Source organism: Acinonyx jubatus, chromosome C2, assembly GCF_027475565.1.
Source record: "Acinonyx jubatus isolate Ajub_Pintada_27869175 chromosome C2, VMU_Ajub_asm_v1.0, whole genome shotgun sequence".
In the NCBI taxonomy this organism is placed as follows: Eukaryota; Metazoa; Chordata; class Mammalia; order Carnivora; family Felidae; genus Acinonyx; species Acinonyx jubatus.
Window position 1 is genome coordinate 15,237,911 of NC_069384.1, and position 20,597 is coordinate 15,258,507.

Sequence of the window (20,597 nt, forward strand, 5' to 3'; positions counted from 1 at the left end):
AAGGGAAGAATGAGATGCCCAACCCCCAAAAGCAATAACTACTTACACTTTCTATCAAAAAAAGCAAATGCTGATAAAAGGTGTATTCTGAGCTAGTTACACAGGTCTGTTTTTCAGAAGGTCTCTTACAACCTGCTGTTTGATTTGATTCCATATCTCAGACCTTCTTGGCTCTAGTAAATAGAAGCAAAGAGCACAAGTATCTCTATTTGCAAATTATCTATTAGTTTTGCTTGAATCTGTTTCTTTCTACCAAATAGAAACAAGCAAATAAACATATAAATGGGTATAAGTCCTAAAAAACAAAATCTCATTAAAATGTTGAGGCTTCGTAACTTCTAACTCAATGTAGTTGATCTTAACACCATGCTTAACAAGGAAGATGCTCCAAATATTTGTTCCCCGAATCAAGACTTATGTGGCTGACATCGGTGAGGTGGGCTTTTTATTTTTTGTATTTTTGTTTTATTTTTTTTAAGAACTCAAAACAAAGCAGAGCTATGACTCCAGGTTACTGTGGAGTAGGAGGTATTATGTTAGAGAAAAATAGCTACTGGAGAGTGAAGACTATTCAGCTGGAGAATGAATGGTTGTTGAGATCAGACAAATACGAGATAAAGGAAGCAGGCAGAATGTTTTTGCAGGTAAAGGAAGGTAAACAAAGGTGGAACTGAAGATGTGATGTGTGTTTTCCTTCACAGACTGAAGCGGCTCTGATGTATGATGCCGTGTACATGGTGGCCATTGCCTCCCACCGGGCTTCCCAGCTGACCGTCAGCTCCTTACAGTGTCATCGACACAAGCCATGGCGCCTTGGACCCAGATTTATGAACCTAATTAAAGAGGCAAGTGCTACTCATTCACAGCCCAGTTCTTCCCTACGCAGAGTGCTGTTTGACTTGTTGATTTAGAGTGGTCTTCCCACATGGCTTTGGTGGTATGATATCTATAAAGGAGGAGAAACCATCATCAGCCAATCTGCTGGGATTTCACTGGTAAATGTTTATCTAGAAGGACTACCAGAACTTTTCTAGCATGATGTTGAGAAGTTCAGAGAAGCTACCAGACCGTAATACTCACTCTCCTTCATCTCCGCTACGCTCATCTCATTTGCTGCTGGCTCTCCTCCACATATGTGATTAGGAGCTCATAGGTGCTTATTCCAGGCCGCATTGAGTCAAAGAATGGGTTTGCCCATCACTGAGAGATACCAGGGATAGTTCCCACCTGGTATCCAATAATTCCAGTGGTTTCCTAAATTCATAATTCATCCCATAATTCCAGTGGTTTCCTACATATCAAGTTGTGCATGACTGAACAGAGGGATCTGTTTGTCCTAATGAAATAGCAATTATTTTGCCATTTGTCAGCACACCAGAAAAGTCCAGTCCTATTCAAAACTGACCAAGTTCACTAAAAGATTTTCCAGGACTTCTCTGAGTTCTTCATGATTGCCCTGAGATCCTGGACTAACCCCCCCCCACCACCACCACCACACACACACTTTCCTTTTCTCTGGTGCAATTTGACTTCTCCTCAGCAGACCCTGTTCTAAGATTCTGAGATTTCTCTCATAGATATGTGTCCTTGGATTAGCTTTGACATCAACATATACCTCAGAGTGTGTCTGGACTTGACAAGATGAAATAAGGTCTGAGTACACACCCTCCTCTGTGATGCTGCTCTAACGTTTTCTCTATGGGATGCAGAAATTTACCTCTCAAGTGAAGAGCATCTTTATTGCCCTCTGTATTGGAGATGGTTGAGGTGAGACAAAGAAAAGAAAAGAATGGGAGGGCACATAGTACAAGACAAGAATGCCCAGCCAAGAGCAAGGGAGAAATCCTACTTTGGGCTCCATCCCTGCTTGTCTCTACAAACCCTCTCTTGGGCTGTTCAATCTACTTCCCTGTTAACAGATGGCTCTGATCCAGAAGGATGAGAACCAGAGAGGCAGTATGCCATGAGGTTTAACACTACTCAGCCTCCAAAGGAAGGCTGAGTCTAGGGTATGGCAAGCAGCAAAGAAGTTCCCTGGGAATGTGATTCAAGGAGGCACTCACTCTCAGGTTTGAGCCCTGCACCTACACGAGACTTCAAGGGAGTGCTGCCTTAAATTTTGTGCCCTAGGGAACCTCTCTTACCTCACCCTAATCCTGGTGTGGTTGCTTGGGTTTAAATCCCAGCTCTACTAACATTTGTGAGCAGTATAACCCACACAATGAAGTTGAGTTACTTAACTTCATTAACTACCTGAAGTTAAGAGTTACTTAAACTCTTGTGTCTCAATATTCTCTTCTGTAAAATGGGAATGACACCTTCTATCTCATAGCATTATTGTGAGGATAAAAAATGAGGTTTTTAAGAACAGCACAGAAACATAGTAAGAATCTGAGATATTAGCTCTTCTCTTACCATTCGGATAGACTACTAATAATAGCCTCATTCAGTTTACTGAGTATGATGCCAGGAATTGAAACCCAGCAACAACAACAACAACAACAAAGAAATCACAAATAGGCATGAAATGAAATACTCTTTCTGACAGCCACAGAAATCTGACATACTGTGCCTAACGGAATAACATCAACCAGCCTCTGCTCTCCCTGCAGCAATCATCGCTAGGTCTTGAATCACTATCCTGATCACCTTGATCTTTAACAAGAAAACAGCTGGTTTCCTTTCATTTCGTACCAGTGCAAGGAAAGGCATGAGGCCTCATGAAAGCTCAGGATCAAACACTCAGAGCACCCCAAGCATCTTTTTGCTTGTATAAGAAAGTAAAATTTCCAAGCTACAGTTAGGCATGTTTAAAGGAATAATGAACTCCAAGATGAGGGACCACAATGAAAGCAAGAAAGCATTTTATGATCTTTTACTCCAAAGAGCAAATTCCCCATTCTCGGGCTCCACAGTTGGGGGTTGAAGGGAGAGGTGCATCATGGGTTGAAAACTTTTGTCACCACTGTGCTCATCTTTTTTGTCTCCTGAGTCACAACGCCATATGCCGCCCTTGGCAGGACACAGGTACCTGCAGAGATGGGATAGGGAGCAACCCGGAGCCGTGTCCCAGCCTGTTGAAAGATTGCATGGAAGGAATTCTGAGGCCAAAACATGCAAACGTGATAGAATGCAGGTGTTTCTTTCAAAGAGTACCTAATTCAACAAAATTTTGCAGGCATCGGGTTTTAGTAAGGCACGTGGTCCTAAAACTTCCTTGGGTCCTTTCGTTTAGTAACTATCACTTTTTAAAGGATTTCCAAACTATAATCAGAAATCATGTAAAGGAGCAAGTCAGCAGGTTGAATTTATGGGGTGAAGATGAAATTTGTCACAGGAGGTAAACTTTCCAAGCAGAGAGGTGGTTGTGTGTGCACTAATCCCTGATAACTTCACACATCATTTAGAATCAGTAAGCCTTGCAGACAAGTTATTCAGGCTAACCACCCTTCGGTGTTTCAGGCCGACTCGAGAGAGGAAGAATTAAAGGACATTTTAAACCTGGTAGAGTGTGTCACAGTGTCACCTCTCTAGGCATTTGCTAAGCAAATATATTAGGAGATTATAAATCCCCACCCAGCAAGAGGTACTGAGACTCCATCATACAAGTAAAAGTAACTTGGCACTACAGGGAACTGTCTCCCCCCCAAACTGGAAGATGTGGATTTTACTATCTACTATACAAATTCGACACAGTGGAGAAATCACAGACTTCCTTTGAAGCTTTCGTGTGTCCGGAATAAAACCTACACTCATTGGCAGAATCTTCAGGGTCTCCAGTGCTCTGGTTTCTGATCTCCTGTGCCATCCCTCTCATCTCCTGCCCCAATCCCAGCACCTGCTGAACCTACTGGGGCTCCCTGAACTTGGCAATATGCTCCCACCAAATTCTCTTGCCTCTGATTGAAAGGTCTCCTCTGGGCCACACTTTATGTCTCAACTCAAGCACTAGCTTCTCTATGCTGACCTTGACTCATAAATTTTGGCTCTTTGGCTCCATCACAGTCGTTAGATCATCATATTTATTTGCATGTCTATCTCCAAGCTGTGCTTTTCCAGTCTTGTTTCCCTAGTTCTTGCATAAGACGGGGCATAGAATGAACACCCAATAAGTAGATGCCAGACAAGTGAGTGAGCTAATAAATGAATGAATGAACAGACAAAGGAACTGAATGCACAAGACCTATAAGCAGGTACTGTAGGACAGACACGGGATATGAATATCATATCCAGAAACAATTCATTGAGGCAAAAAACAGGGTCATCTAGACTTGTCTACCAGGACCATAGGTTCTGGTGAAGAAGTGAGGCAGGGGTCTGAGGAATAGGCCACCCTATTTAACTCTGGTACTGGGGACACAGACCCTGAGATTTAATTGCAATTTGCTGTCTATGTGAACTTAGTCATTGAGACTCTTTATTCTCAGTTCCTCTTGTATAAAATGCAGATAAAAATTCTATGTGTTTGTGGGGATTACATATATGTACAGCCTAGCAAAATATGTGGCATGTAATGGTTGCTCAATAAAGGGTAGCTACCATAAATGGAAGGTTCCCTTAAAAATGTCTATCAGGTAAGGCAGTTGTCAGGAAGAAATGAGGCATTGCACATAAAACATTAAATATATTGCCTGGCTTATGTAAGCACTGAATGCTTACATGTAATGCTTACATGTAATGTAACATGCTTACATGTAATCAATATTGTTCTTATTGGTGTCAACATTATTATTATTGGAGTCCAAGATGAAGTAGCAGCATTTGCAAAACAGAGGACAGGACCTAGCAGTGGAAAATCAGGAGTCCCATGGAAAGAGACATGGCACAGGGAGCCAACTGCAATGATGCCAGGGAATGAGGGAAACTTTCGATGGTAGAGCATGTATATGATTGTTCAAGAGGGACCCAAAACATTAGGTAATCATCAACCAGGTTGAGCTACCAAAAAACCCTAGCAAACCACATCTCAGGTCAGTCATAGAAATGGTAGCTGAATGTGGGGGCTGAGGAAGCCAAAGGACTTCCTGTCTGTGGTCAGAAGTTACTCTGGACCCAGAGTAAGTTCCAGCTGGCCGTGGGGCAATCAGTGGGAGCAGGTGCAGCAAAAGCAAGCACACTGAGGCATCTTGGAAGAAGAGGGTCTGTAATTGCAGGTGCTGGGAGGGGCATTGAAATATGGGCACAGTGAAGTGAATTATATATTTTAGGTTATGTCAGTGGTACTTAACTATTTTCTGGGTTACAGATCCTATATGAAAACTGACTTAAACCATGGCCTCATTGTTCCCACAAAAGGCAGAAATATTCATCTGCAGTCTCAGAGGCCTTACAACTACCCTAGTTGGCCTGAAACCCATGTTAAGAGTACCTGAATTGGGTACTGAAAATAGAATTTGGTTGAAAGTGGGTTCCAACATGGTGAACAGCAAAAGTATAAATGAAGCATAAAGAGTTGACCTTCTGTTGGGGTCAGAAGGAGCGGTCCCATGTAAAAGTGGTGAGAAATGAGGTTAAGTAAATATGGAAAGACGACTGATTAAAATTGCCTGCTGAGCTGAGAAAATCCAATCTGATTGATAATTGATGAAAAGTCACTGTTCTTGAGGCACAAAAATGTGATATTTCAAACAGTTTATCTCGGTAGCCTTGTGTAAGTTTGATGAAAGCAGATAAACCCACAAAGATTATTGAAGAATTATAGATATATTGGAAAACATCCATCTGCATATCCTACTGACACCCCCACATCAACAAATTCCCAAATAGAATCTGTCATGTTATCTATTAAAGCTATTATTGCTACAAAAGCCCAATGTCAATAAATGACAATGTTAACTGGGATGTCAAACAAACACAACTAGTGGGACAGCAAAACCAATTTAGTGTTGCTCCTATCATCCACTTAAAATTATTCAGTGAAAATAGGATTTTCCATGATTTTTGTGTTTACTTAAGGCAGTGACAGTCCGAGGGTCCCTTTAAGTTGATCTTCAACTTAGGAACTCGAATTCAAATTTCTATTCTAATATTACTCAGAAGTCCAGTGTGATTTAACATCAAATTTCTCCTCCCTTTGAGCTCAAGTCTTCTGGGAGACTAGGGGAGAGGAGACGTGTGGCTGGTTTCTCCTCTTTCTCCTTTCCTCACTTACTTCCTTGCCATACCCTTAGCTGTTGCACGTCCTACCAGGCTCAAAAAGAGTGAGAACACTTTTGCTTGACAGGACTGTTCTATACTCTCTGGATCCAGCCAATAGTCTAAGTTCATGTCCCCAGGTGCGCCTGGGGAATTTTTAAGCCTAACTCTTTTCCTTGAAGGATTTTCTTCGACTGTTTATGATTTCCAGGTGGGCAGTCTCTCCTGATGTTTCTTTGACCCAAATAATGGGTCTTTTTCAGATGGAAGCATATCATGCTTCTTCAGCCCTGTGATACACAGTGGTACATCTCTTGCTTTTTTCTGTTGAAACCTCTTCACCCCTCTCAACAGTCTTATTGACTATACTCCCACCAAGGCACTCTGGATTCAAATCTAGCACCCAGGAAACACCCAATCACCCTTCCTTGGGTATCCTGGGAGTACCTCTGATCATGATGCAGCATTTCCCGACCACCTCAATTCGTCAGATATTCTGTAGTCCTCTTTTGTCACCTAGGGGCCACACCACTGTCCATAGTCTACCTTGACTTCCTCATGTTTGAGTCAGCCATTGGTCTTCTGCTTCTCCAATGGCAGCCAACTTGTTTCAGATTTCCCTGAATGGCCCCTTGAAATCTTACTTACCAGGATTCAAAAAGGGCATCCTGAAGGCAGAAGAGCACAACTCACAGAGAAACAGCAGCTCTTTCTGGATAAATCTCTCCAGCAACTGCCTCTTTCATGCATGTGACCCCTTTTATAAATCCTTGACCTCATGGTCAGGTCCAAAACTTCTAGGAAATCTCTGAGGGACACTTCCTCTGTATATATGCATAGGGAACTTGGTAGTGCTTATCTACGCACTCTGGCATCCTGATAGCTATCACAATGGTAACTGGGTTGAAACATTACAGTAAAATAGAGCTTGTCACTCAAACCAGAACTCTGCAGGTTGTCTAAACTTCTCCATCCACCTCAGCACACTTATCTAATTAAGTCCTGTTAACTTTCTATCCTAAATGTTTAGCAACATTCCTTGCCCTCTGCCCTCATCATTTTTCACCTGGTTTATTAAAATGACCTCTCACTGAGCCTCATTTCTTGATACTCAACGCTTTTATAAGTGTTGTCATGTATAGAGTGACATAATGTGTAGTAGGTATTCTACCCTCTACAAACATAAACTTGATTCTAGTTTCCTGCATTTACCATGCTTTTCTCACACAGTGAGACAGATGAACCTCTCTTTTCCTGACTAAAACCTGCCTTATAACACCCCTTTTGTCATATGCCTTTCATCCTAGAAAGCACTGCCTCCCATTGTTTATTTGGACTAACTCTTATTGAGAACCCATTTTCTCTAGTGAGCCTCTCCCGAACCTCTATTTAGGGATGGTCCTCAACTTGACTCCATAGCTGCTTTACATCTCTACGTGAGTGCTTAACGTGCTTCATTCAGACACTGTAAGATCTTTCCCTTGGACGGGGGCAAAGTCAATTTATCTTTGTGTCCTCAGAGCACTGTGCCTGCACATGGCAGGCATTTAAAAGATGCTTATTGAATTGAACTCAGGAAGTTAAAATCCACCAAACTGTTAATAAATTTTGCTGAGCTAATACTTAATTTTAAACTATATAAATAGTCCCCCATTGATCTGGTCCAAAATAAATTTACTATACAGGAGTGAAAATTATTTCCAAATGCCAACCTAAATGGGATATCACTGAAAATATGGGCAGCTTTCTGCCCCTGTTTTGCTACGAAGTTGTAATTTATTTGTTCTATTTTGACTAAATGAAGATTATTAATTTGAATATATAAATGAGATAATTAAATTTAAGCTCTTAAAAATCCAACAGTAGAAGATAAAATTCTCCACTGAGTCACCTATATTTGTCTTGATATTTATTCAGACTTCTACTTAATAGGTCAGTATTGAGTGTTTGTTTTTTTACATGGGATCCAGGTGAAAAATTACAGAATTAAAAAAAAATCAAAGCCCCTGGAGAAGCAAAGCTCTGACATGTTTAATCCTGCTGTGTTTCCACTGAGTAACACTCCCCGATATTGCATGCCATTTGACTTTGATTGTCAGGAAAAGCTGTCCCTTGGATTAATTAGATGACATCGGATCTGGCAGTCAACTCACTCAAATCTCTAGACTTTGGAAAAGGTTGCATATATAGTTGTCATTCTACACCTATTGAAAAGCTCCTGCCATCCAACCTATTCTTCAGCACCACCACCTAGTTTTGCACTGTGTAAATAAAAGCCATTTACCCCAATACCCCTTCACATTTAAGACATTTAGAGATAAAGAAAGAGTGGATTGTTCAGGTCTGTCCCTCAGTCCCTGTACAACTCTAGACAGAGAAATGAGATCAGTTCCCGGATGTTCATAGTTTACAGTTTTTATCAATTATATATACTTCTATAGAACTAAGGTGCTAAGATACCTATCTTTGAAATTGGCAGTGTCCAGATGAATAATCACCTGTTGGAAATGAAGAAAGGGGTGTTCGAATAGAACGGAAGGTTTTGCCAAATTCTCCTTAGTTTATGTGATTCTAAATAACATTGGTATTTGTAAGATAGCTTTCAGAGACTCATGTCAATTACCTGGCTTCTCCCATTCGGCCTCTAATGTCCTCGTTCTGCATCACAGGGACTGAAGAATTTGCTTTCTATACCACAGTTTGTATGTATGTGTACATGTGTATGTGCTCACATGCACATGGATGTGTTTAACTTACTTAAGTGAATGTCATATGTGTGGTGGTGTGTGTGTGTGTATGTGTTTCGTGGGTGTGTGTCTATATATCTCATTCAGCAATTTCCTTTTCTAATCAATGTTGTGTTGAAATATATCTAATTTGATTCATATTTATTACTTTTCCAGTTTATTCCTTTTCATTGAAATTTACTATTCTATCATTCATTCATTCAACAAATATCTACTGAATACCTAGCATGTAGCAGGCATTATTCTAGCACCAAAAATGCAATAGTGGGGAAATCAGACATATATAAAAGGAAATATAGTACTTAAAATGACAAGGAGTATCAGAAAAGCGAGATTCAGTAGTGGGTACAGTGTGTAGGGGTCTTTAAAGGAAAAAAAATGGGTATTGCTATATTACATAGGGTAGTTAGAAAGCATCTCAGAGTTCATGTGAAACGTGAATAAAGCCTTGAAAGAAAAGAGGTAATACGACGTGCAAATATTAAGAGACTAAAGAATCCAAGTAGAGGAACAGATCATTTACTGAATGTACAGTTGACCTTTGAACAGCATGGATTTGATCTGTGAGGGTCCATTTATATATGGATTTTTTAAAATATGAATACAGTACTGTGAATATATTTTCTCCTCCTTATGATTTTCTTAAAAACATTTTCCCTTCTTTTGCTTCCTTTATATAAGAATATACTACATAAACATATAACATACAAAATCTGTGTTACTCTGTTTATGTTACTGGTAAGGCTTCAGGTCAACACTAGGCTATTAATAGTTAAGTTTTGGGGGAGTCAAAAGTTAGATGCATTGTTCAAGGGTCACCTGTACTTTAGTGTACTTATCCATTCCTTTATGAATGGATATTTTGAATACCTCTTTTTTCTTTTATTCTTGGTATATAGAAACAATGCTATGATGAACACCTAATAGTCTTTTATGACCAAATGCACAATTTGCTCTAAAGCAGCACTGTCCAGTAGAAATATAATGTGAGTCACATAGATGTTAGATTTTCTAGTAGCTAATTAAAAAATTAAAAGCAAACAGCTGAGATTAGCTTTAATAAGGTATTTAATTTAATGTGGTATATCCAAAATATTATCACTTCAACATGTACTCAATATAAAATTATTAATTTATATTATTATTACTATTAAGTCTTTTAAATCCAGTCTCTATTTTAAACTTACAGCACTCAGTTTGGACTACCCACATTTCAAGTGCTCAATAAATCTTAGTGACTAAATATATATATATATATGTATATAAAATGTTTCCTTAGTATCTCACCCAACCAGGTTAACTAGGGAACAATATGAAATCAACGTATGTGGGATCCATGTTTTTATCTTGATAGTCACAGAACATATTGGTTAACTATAATAATAAGTATCTACCCAACAAAGACAATGATAAAATTCATGTGACCAGGGTAATTTGAGTAAATCAAGACCAAATGACTTGATTTCCAGGTTTTCTTGATCACATTATCTAGACAGTTAAACAAGTGCCCTATTCCCACCCACTTTACACCCACTGGGTCTCAGATTTGTGTTCCTGCCCGTTTAGTTGATTTGCGAGTACAGAGCCAATTTATTCTATGTCAGAAAATGAGCCACCACATGAACCAGTGCCAAAGGAAAGCAGTTTATGAAAAGAGAAACTCCAGGTGCATATTCTAAGATAAATCTTTAGGAAATAAAAACTCGTTTCCCCAAAGTGCATGGAACAGATATAGTTAAAGTCAGCAGATTTAGAGTTGGAAATCAAATATTGGCAAGAAAAGCCATTATATTTTTAAATTATGCAGTGATCCATGCAAGCTGTTATTGCAAGATAATGGGTTGTAAACAACACACATAATAGTTAAAATAATTATATATTGAACAGATGAGAATATGATAAATGCATCATTTCAGTTCCTGAAATAGCTGACATCCAAGGAAGTTATGTGGTCTAAAGGTTATGTTTATCATTTCTTCTTTTGCTTAATGTTTATTTTCTTCACCATCATTATGTATACTTCAGATTTGTTTTTAAATAGCTTTTCTGAGAACTGGCTTACAATTGTGGGTGACTAGGTGAAGCTCACATTGCTTAAATGGGGGATGAATTTCAGAAGCTTGTCATTGTATCGTATTCTGGGTACCTGAGTAAGATAGTAATTGTACAGTTAGCCCATCGGGGCTGCATTTATACAATAAATATGGAGTAAGCCTCCTTTAATTAAAAACAAGTGAAATAACACCACAATGAATTGTCCTCATTAACTCTTCTATTCAGGAGACATGTAGATGAATTTTTGAAATCCATACAATTCTTTCTCTGTTCTCTTGTCTCAACACTATCCATGCCCCTCCCACCAACTTACCTTTTTCTCTTGATCTTACTATTAGTAATTCCATGAGAAAACGTTAGCAAAATGAAAGTTTGCTAAATGAATGAACGACCGTAATTAAGGAATCAAATACTTAAAGGAATAATTCCTTTCCTACACATTCACAGGCCAATAAGGAACTTCTAAATCTGAAAAGCCTTCAAAATTCAAAGAAAAATCTCTTAGAGTGGATTGAGGTGCAAGCTCTGATTTGGGGGGTGTGAATAAACTAAATCTGTCTGCCTTCCAATCCAATCACCATAGGTACCCTAGCCTTAAGGAGGTCAAATGTCACTTCTTTGATAGGCACTTTGTGCAGTATGTCTATCCACATCTTCCGAGGAGAAGAGGGAAGGGGACAGGAGGATGGGGTGGGGCACAGATATTCGTTTCTCCTCATTAAAATCCTATAGATTTTCCTAGCTATCATGGCCAGTAGGAAGAAGATCCTAATTCCCAGGTCTTGCCACTTCCCCTCTACCTTTCCCCCAATACTTAAAAGTGTGCAACTTTTGGAATTGATCCTTACATCAACCGTTCAATCACAAATATTTTGGATGCCTATCAAATACAAGTAGTAAATTCAAAGAGAAGTAAAACGTTTCCTGCCATCAAGGAATTAACAATCGATTGAAGAAGTTAGCTAACGTAATTAATACAATATACAATTACTATGTATAAATGCATAATAAATACATAGTTGATATAATATAAATAGTTAAGATAATAGTTAACATTGTTACCATAACACAAGACCTGATAAGGAGGTATTCCAGAGAGTTAACAAGGATCCCCCTATAAGAACACAGAGCATGTTTTTCCCTCTTAAAATATTTGCCTCCCATCACTCTGATTTTTCCCCCTTTCAATTTGAGCAGTAAGTTTTGGAACAACCCCTCTTCTAGTTGTAAAACTTCTGTAATGTGACTCAATAGCCATTTCAATATATGGCATTTATTTTTTACATACTACATTGCTAATGGAACCCAATCTTCGGGTGCTCAGGGCAAAAAGGGAGACTCTTTGCCAAAGGTTCATATTGGAAATGTGCTTGGTGATTCATTTAGCATATCTGATTATTCTTCAGGATTACCAGACTAGAAATAGTGTGCTCATCAATGCATAAAAAAATTGATGGTGCTAAATACTGATATCAATCAATAAAATTATGACCAGAGTGTATGAATCAATTAACAAAACTACAGAAAGAATTGCCAAACATTGCCCTAGTAATAAAAATTCTATTTGAAATACAAATAAAAGGAGAGGTGACAATTTCCAGTTGTGTTCAGGCCTGCTGAGTATTGACACCTATTACTCAGCAATCAGTCTAATGCAACCATAGTTTAAGCTAGAAGGTTCTGCCAATAAAATATAAATTCAGATTTTTTTTTTTAACACAGATAATCAAAAGTCAGGAGTACTATTTTCCTTTGTTAGATTTGTGTGTTTGCTCAGCAAGTAAATTACTTTCCATGACTTGGGGTCAAACCAATCCATATAAAGAAGGAAAGCATAATATTGCATATGAGTACATATATATAACAACTTTCCATTAACTATTTCTCATAATGTGTTAAGGTGATATGCTTTTAATACACGTATGTGTGCACACACACCCATCTACACTTGAGTCTTGAATTCAAGAAAAAGACCAGTGTCATCTTGGTCCTATTACTTATGAGCTATGAGACTGGGCAAGTCACATAAACTCTGTCTCAATGACCTCAAAATTCCATGAGTCTGTGTCCTTATAGAAAGTGCTCTAAAAAGTGGAAGGAAGGTTGATCAACTACTTTTCCACTTGACCTTCACAACACCCCTCGGGTTCTTACCTCCATTTTACATAAGAAAACCAAGGCTTCGCAAGGTTGGATAACCGGCCCAAGGTTATGAGATAGAACACAAGCTACACTCTTGCACTGCTAAGCTGAATGTTTCTATCTCTGTACTCAACTGCGTCTCTAAAATTCCAGAATTTTAAGATGGCTAGATAAAGCTTTAATCTCTACCTAGTGGTATCACATGCCCCAAAACACTGGACTATACTTCTTTATGTATATGCTTTTATTTATTTAACAAATATATCTAATAACTTTGTGGAATTCAAAACATTCAGCAAGATTCCTCAGAGTCCTCTGTTGTATAGCTCTGCTTCCTACCCCATGACAACCTGAAAATCACAGATGCCAGTGGCCCAGAGTTCTCTCTGCCCTGACAAATGAAGTGATCAGGGTTATTATTGCATCTGACTTAAACTTTGGCCAGTGATGTAAAATGTGTCTATGTCCACCCTAGTTCCAATTCCTCTCATCTGCACTGACAATATACTAAAGAATTGAAACTTCTAGATTGTAAATATAGTAACACATAAGTTTTCTGAAGTTCAGTCTTTAACAGCTTCACCTATCTGGCAGAATGACTTTTTACTCCTGAAATGGCATCGTAGAAGGCATGTTAAAATTTAATGCAAATATGGCAAATTTCCCAATTCCCTCCTATTTCAGTTGGGAAAACTGAGATTAAGGAGTAGGCAGTTGGCCCTCTTAGGCAAATATGTGCCTTCCCCTGCGCTGAGTTGTATTCTAGAGGTATCTTTAAGGTACAGAGGGGGACCCAAGGGCAATAGTGTTCTTCATCTGAGGTGCTTTAAAAGCCTTCTGAGAGAAAAGGAGGGGCGGTCTATACTTTAAAAAGTGAGTTGGAGTGTGGGAAGCAGCATGGTGGGGAAAGACATTCCATTATTTGGAGACTAGTTGATGGCTGAGAATGAATTATGGTAGGAGACAAAATGGCTGGTGATGAGCAGAGGCCAGTTCCTAAAGGACTTTTTTTTTTTTAACGTTTATTTATTTTTGAGACAGAGAGAGACAGAGCATGAACGGGGGAGGGTCAGAGAGAGAGGAAGACACAGAATCTGAAACAGGCTCGAGGCTCTGAGCTGTCAGCACAGAGCCCGACGCGGGGCTCGAACTCATGGACCGCGAGATCATGACCTGAGCTGAAGTCGGACGCTTAACCGACTGAGCCACCCAGGCACTCCTATAAAGGACTTTTATAGGGTGCTAATGATTAGGAAGAATTCTGTAGGCCAGATATTCTCAAAATGTGCAGCAAATTCTCAAAGTGTGCAGCAAAATCACCTGAAGAAATTGCTGAAAACAAACAAAACCAGCAATCATTTCCCACATTCAACCTCCAGAAACTTAGGTGATTCCTACTTCAGTTTGAGAATGATTGCATGTTAGGATGGAGTTATATTATGTTGGCCATCCTCTATCCTCTGTGTATTGCATCATCCATCACTAACCAAGGATATGAGGTATATACATGCTTTATATTGTACCATTATTCCTAAATAAACTTTCATCAGTGTTCACAATATGGAAGATACTAAAAGAGACATTAGCCAAAATAAGTGTGGCCTCTTGCCCTCAAGATGTCAGATCTAAGTGAAGCTATAACAGAGCAACACAGAGCAACAATGAACTCATGCTGAGGAATAGGAAGGAGTAGGAAGAAAAGAAGAAAGGCCTGGATCAAGCCTTTCTTTTTCTCTAATTTTCAGAGCTGCAGGGGAGTTGGGCATATGAGGGAAGAATGTGGGGTTGCAGAGGAGTAGGGCAACCCTCTTCTTTATCCTTCCACCTTTTCTTCTTGGTCCTACATGGGCCAACAAGCAAGTTCAGCCCACGGCCAGGGCTTTCGTTGTCTATGTGATTGAAAGTACAAACCAGTCATTTGAACATCAAGCTAATTACTACTTGAAAATAATATGTGAATGCTGACTCCCTTTGTGAGCAGCCTAGGAAGAAACACTCAAAGAAAAGGATGAAAATTTTCATTGGCTTTTATGTAAATTTGTGATCCTAAGATTTGCCTTGGAAAGTCAGGTTTTGACACTAATGACTTGAGCTGACCTTTTGGGTATAAATGTTAGAGATTTTTTACTCATTCCTTTTTTTTTTTTTTTATCAATTCCATGATAAATACAACTTTGAAGTTTATGGTGCATGATAAATAACAGTAAAGGCAATGTCTTTTAAGGGAGCCACATTCTTTTTCCTTTCTAAATATCCTGTCTTCTTTTAAAGTAAATATTCTGAACCAACAGAAAACAGGCTGTTAACAACATTATCTAATTACTCAAATAATGTAAGCTTACTCAAATAATATAGTCAAGATTTATGACCCAAAAAAAGGATCTAATCAGAAAGTGACGGTGTGATTAAAATTCTTCTGAGAAAGGAATCGAAAAAGAAATATTTTTCTGAATCATTGTAGGCAATGAGTGTGGGAGTGTGGTCTCTGTCAAACATTTTAAAAGACAATTCCAACCATGGCATGGGATTTAGTTTTATAGAAACAATGAAGATTTGTGAATGTGACAAACTGTTGACCTAATTTCGAACCTCAACCAAGTTTGCCCCACTCAACAAGCTAACACATTTTCTTTTCATCTTGCTATTATCAGAAATGGAACCAGAGCATCTTTATACAAAGCAACACATCTAGCCAAGAATTGCAATTACCCTCACAGCCCTCATATTTTATCAACAAGATTTGCTAGCAAAACATTTTGAAAATAAAGACAATAAATGAAAGTCTCTCCATGAAAGGTTACCTAAGCATTAAACAATTATTCATATGCAGAATATGTTAGTAGTAGCATATGTTTAGCTTGATAAAATTCATATTGCAAACTCCAGTGCATAATCTGTTGACTTACATAGGATCAAATTTATTAACAAAAACATGCATATGCTTTTTATTCATTCTATTTTTATTTTTTTAGATATGAACTTCTAAGATTAATTATAACTTATGAAAGCTCAAATTCAATAATTTTCACTTTGACTATGGATGAGATTATTGGGTATTGGTGAAATCAAGGTATTTTCATCATTTTTGGATTGAGATGAAAAAAATTGAGGAATTGAAGATGAAAAGCAGTAAAAGAAGATAGGAAGAGTCAAATAACAAAAACAAAAAAAATATGGGGCACTTGTGTGGCTCAGTCGGTTAAGCATCCAACTTTGGCTCAGCTCATGGTCTCATAATTTGTGAGCTCGAGCCCTGCATCAGGCTCTGTGCAGACAGCAGAGCCTGAAGACTGCTTCAGATTCTGTGTCTCTTTCTCCTCTACCCATCCCTCACTCATGCTCTCTTTCTCAGAAATAAATGAACATTAAATTTTAAAAAAAATAGCAAAATCTTTAGAATAAGACAGCCAAGTTAAGTTTGGCTACCCCATTAACTAATGATCTTACCTTGACCTCTCTGAGACTCATTTTCCTATCAATAAAGAAAGGAGATTGGGGCACCTGGGTGGCTCAGTCGGTTGAGTATCCGACTTCAGCTCAGGTCATGATCTTGCGGTCTGTGAGTTCAAGCGGTCTGACAGCTCAGAGAGGAGATAAAAAACACCTGCCTTGAAGGCTTTTAATTATGATTAAATGAGATGATATGTAATGTGATACACAGTCAATATTCTGGGTCCCATCTTTCTATCTTCTATGACATTATGGGAAGTTTCCATGTTGTCTTGAAGATATTATCATTGTTAACATGAAAGTCAAATAAATAGTAGCAAACATGCCAATTTGAAATAAAGTTTTAGTAAATTCTGTATTCATATATCATAATATATAATACAGGTCAGGATCCACAGATGTATAGCCTAGTATGCAGACTTTTGTGCAAGTTTATTTACTGAGAGAACACCCAGGAGAAGCCAGTCATGGAATGAGGGAAGTTCAGTAGGACAGAGAAAGGCACTAGGAGAGATCTAGCCTCAGCCTTACCCCATCATGGGACTTTGGAACATGTATTTTATCCCAACATGCATGGGTCCCCTACGAAGCTAACATAGCCCCAAATTACTCATTCATTGGCTACTCCCCCCTGGGAGTTTCGGGCATAGCCCCTGAGCATCTCAAAGCTAGCAGGCTCCTGTAGGCCAACAGAAGCCAACACTCCCTGTAGCAAGTCACTAGTCTGGTAAATCGAAATCGGGTGTGGCACCAACCAAAACTGCCGCAGGTAGAGGAGGAAGACCGATTTCAGTCACACAGATTTTATTCTAAGTGATGCACTCCAGCACAGGGCGCTCCCAGCTTAAACAAGACCACGACGACAATTCAGTCATTCAAGACCAAATGTGAGAACCATTACTCACTTTTAAGAAAGGTTTACTACAGGATTCTTTGAACAGGAAGTATTCTTAGAACACCCACATGGAATTTGACTTACATGTATTTGACTGATCTAATTTTAGGAATTGGTCTTCCCAAGATCTGCTCCAGAACTAGATTCTTGTGAACCCATCAAGTGCCTAGAGTGACTGTTGCAGTGATACTATGGGACACTGTATTTTACTAATTCAGAAATTAGGACACCTTATGTTACATATATCAAATCATCAAGTTGTACACCTTAAATACAGACAATTCTTAATTGTCATTATCGTTCAAAAAAGCTTTCCAAATAAACAAAATATATTGAAAATATGACCTGGAAAAACCTTTCTTAGTTATGTATGCAACTTTCAAAAAAAGTAAAGAAATTAGGATGGTTTGACTGATACCGTGAAGCTATTTATTGGGGGGGGGGGGGGGAGTTCAACACTGGAATTATCCCGGAATTAGGATGACCACACCTCAGTTTGCTTGAGGCAAAGAATATCCCCAGGATAAGAGATTTTCAGTTGTAAAACTGAGACAATCCCAACCCAGGGCAAATCCAGACTGAATGGCCAGCGTACCTGGCTATAGCAAGAAGGTTCCTTATTCCTGTGAATTGAGAAATTAGTGTCCTTAGCTCTCTAGTTTCAGATTATGTAAATACATAATTTGCCCCTTCCACATTTTGAATTGGGAATGAGACAAACAGTAGGTTTTATATTCTCTTCACTGCCCTCCCACCCATTCCCAGTGCTTGAAAAGTTGTTTTTGTATGAAATTCCTTATGCCTGACAGGATTTCTGTCAGATGTCACGCTTGATTGTTCTTAGGAAGAAACTAAAAATTCATAGGTCATCCCTGATTTCTATCAGCAGGTACTGAGCAAAGCTTTCTCTTAAGAAATGATTTTTTATTTATTCCTACTAATTTCTGTTTGGGGCCATTGGGAAATGAGAATTTTATCCCCTCTCAACTTGATAGCTGGCTTTCTACTTTTTAAAATTTTAGGAAGCCACACTGTTTACAATTAGATTTTCTTGGGGTACATAAAGCTTATAGTCATGTGGTGCTAGAATTTTAAATGATGTGCTAACTTTCATACCATGTACATAACTTATGCTTAGACCAAAGAAGGAAGTGAACATGTCCTGGTTTTATGTCAACTTCAGTGTCTTTCCCTAGAATATTACCATTTTCTAGCCCCAGCTTAGGGCCTGGATCACACAGTGAGGTTCTTGTTTCACAGATTTTTCTGATCCAAGCAACTGCCAGCAACCCTTTAACCTCAGAGTAGAGCACAAGTAAAATTTAAGTTCAGAAAAGGCTAGACAGACTATTCCCAAGATAATAAGAATAGGTGATGATCCCTCTGGAGCAAGTCTAACAAAGTGCTTGCCCTCAAAGGCTAGAGCATGTCCTCTATTTCAAAGGAGTTTAAAGAAGGGCCATGGTGGAAGCAAGCCATCTCTTTCAACAAATTGCTTGATTGAGTTCCAATTCTGTGCCTTGTAACACTTTCACATGTGATGCCCTCATCCCGTTAAAAAAAAAAAAATGCTGTAAACCTTGCATGAGATCACCTAGAGATTTACTGCAAGGAAAAGTCCACTCAGAGCAAAAGTTCCTGCTACCTCTAGATAATACCGAACACTCAGAAGCTACAGGGGTGATGCTTGCTTTTACCCAGTGGCGCACTCAATATTGTTGGGGTCTCTATCCACATCCAAGCCAGTATGTTTGTAGGTAAACACACCCTGAATTAATTGGCAAGTGACTTCTTAACATCAAATGCTTTACTCATGCTTCATACACAAGTCTTTACAAGGACATTGACTTACCGACAGCATGGTATCTCTAAGGACACAGATTCAACCTCTGCATTTACTGGAAATCTCTGAGGAGTAAAGACCCTCTCTGGCCAATCCTTTGATGCTTAGATATGAAGAGTATTTTAGCTCTTATCCTCCTAACATTCCTGCAAGGTAGAGCTTTGTATTCCCATTTGACAAGTGAGGAAAATGGAACTCAGTTGCTTTGATCAAGTTGTCCAACTGGTGAAGTTCAGAGTGGATTTGACTCTGGGACTCAATGATGCCAAAGTCCATGCTGCTTTGTTATACCAAAACTACCTCCATGGAAGAAGTTTCTGTTCAGTATGTTTAACTGATAGCCTCATAAGAGGTACAGTGAGAACATCTTTTACAAGTTATTCAAACCACTAATACCCTGCCCTCAATGAATCAATAGTTACATAGGAGAGGCAGACCAGTAAGCATCAATCCCATACAGAGTATTGCATACATTCATAGGGAAAAATTACAGAACACTATGGGAAACTTAGGAAGAATACCTAACCTAGTCTTTAAGATTTAGGACTTCTTAGAGGAAGGAACATCAAAGATGAAATCTGAAGGGCAATTCAAGATATTCAAGACAACACTGGGATACTAGGTTACCCCAAACCTTCCAGAGAGGGTAAACATGATAAACTGGAACTGAGAGATTAATGAATGAATACAGAGAAGTCAAGCCAAAAGCCATAGTTCAATAAAAAAGAATTGTAAATTCAAATGATCATGAAGCAACAGAGAAGAAACAGATTTTGAATGAACATATTCCAAAATGAGTAAGTTGCTGTAAATTCTCAAACACCAGTCTATCTAATCCCAGCCCCAAAGACTCCTCTGAAGGCTCTTTGTCTTAAAGCACATTAAGGATCCAGGGGGAAATACGTGAATCTGATGCCACATTCACGCTTTTGTCTGTCTGTAATTTTTTTGTTCTAAGCAAACTATTGATGGCAGATGTAAGACGATCTTTTAGTCCCCATGCTCAGTAAATTTACATCGAATGGAAATAAGCAACCTGTCTTGTAATTAGAGTGTGACCCCTTTGCAAGCAGCTTCTGACAATGAGCCTGTCCAGGAGTGCCTGTAAGTTCCTTGCCCCAGGGTAACTGCAGGATGGACGGTGGGTGGGTGGCAGCTAGAAGCGCCCCTCCTCTCCCCCGCCCTGCTCCTGCAGAGGTGAGAGCTTCAGTCCTGGGCACAGGCCTTTTAAGAGTATCTTTTTATTAACTATTTGTGTAATGCCTTTTACACCTCTTCCAAAATCAGTCAGATTCCATATCAGTTGCTCAAACTTGCCTGGGGGTACAAT

General features: G+C 39.0%; 1 protein-coding gene across 6 annotated transcripts in view; it reads left to right on the forward strand.

Annotated features, from left to right (window-relative positions):
• Positions 1-20,597, forward strand: part of GRIK1 (glutamate ionotropic receptor kainate type subunit 1) — a 368,711-nt gene that overhangs the window by 273,101 nt on the left and 75,013 nt on the right. For all 6 annotated transcript variants that reach the window (XM_027041741.2, XM_027041743.2, XM_027041742.2 and 3 more), the window contains exon 7: positions 702-845. In XM_027041741.2, coding sequence (XP_026897542.1) covers positions 702-845 — 144 coding nt within the window. The remainder of the gene's footprint in view (positions 1-701; positions 846-20,597) is intronic.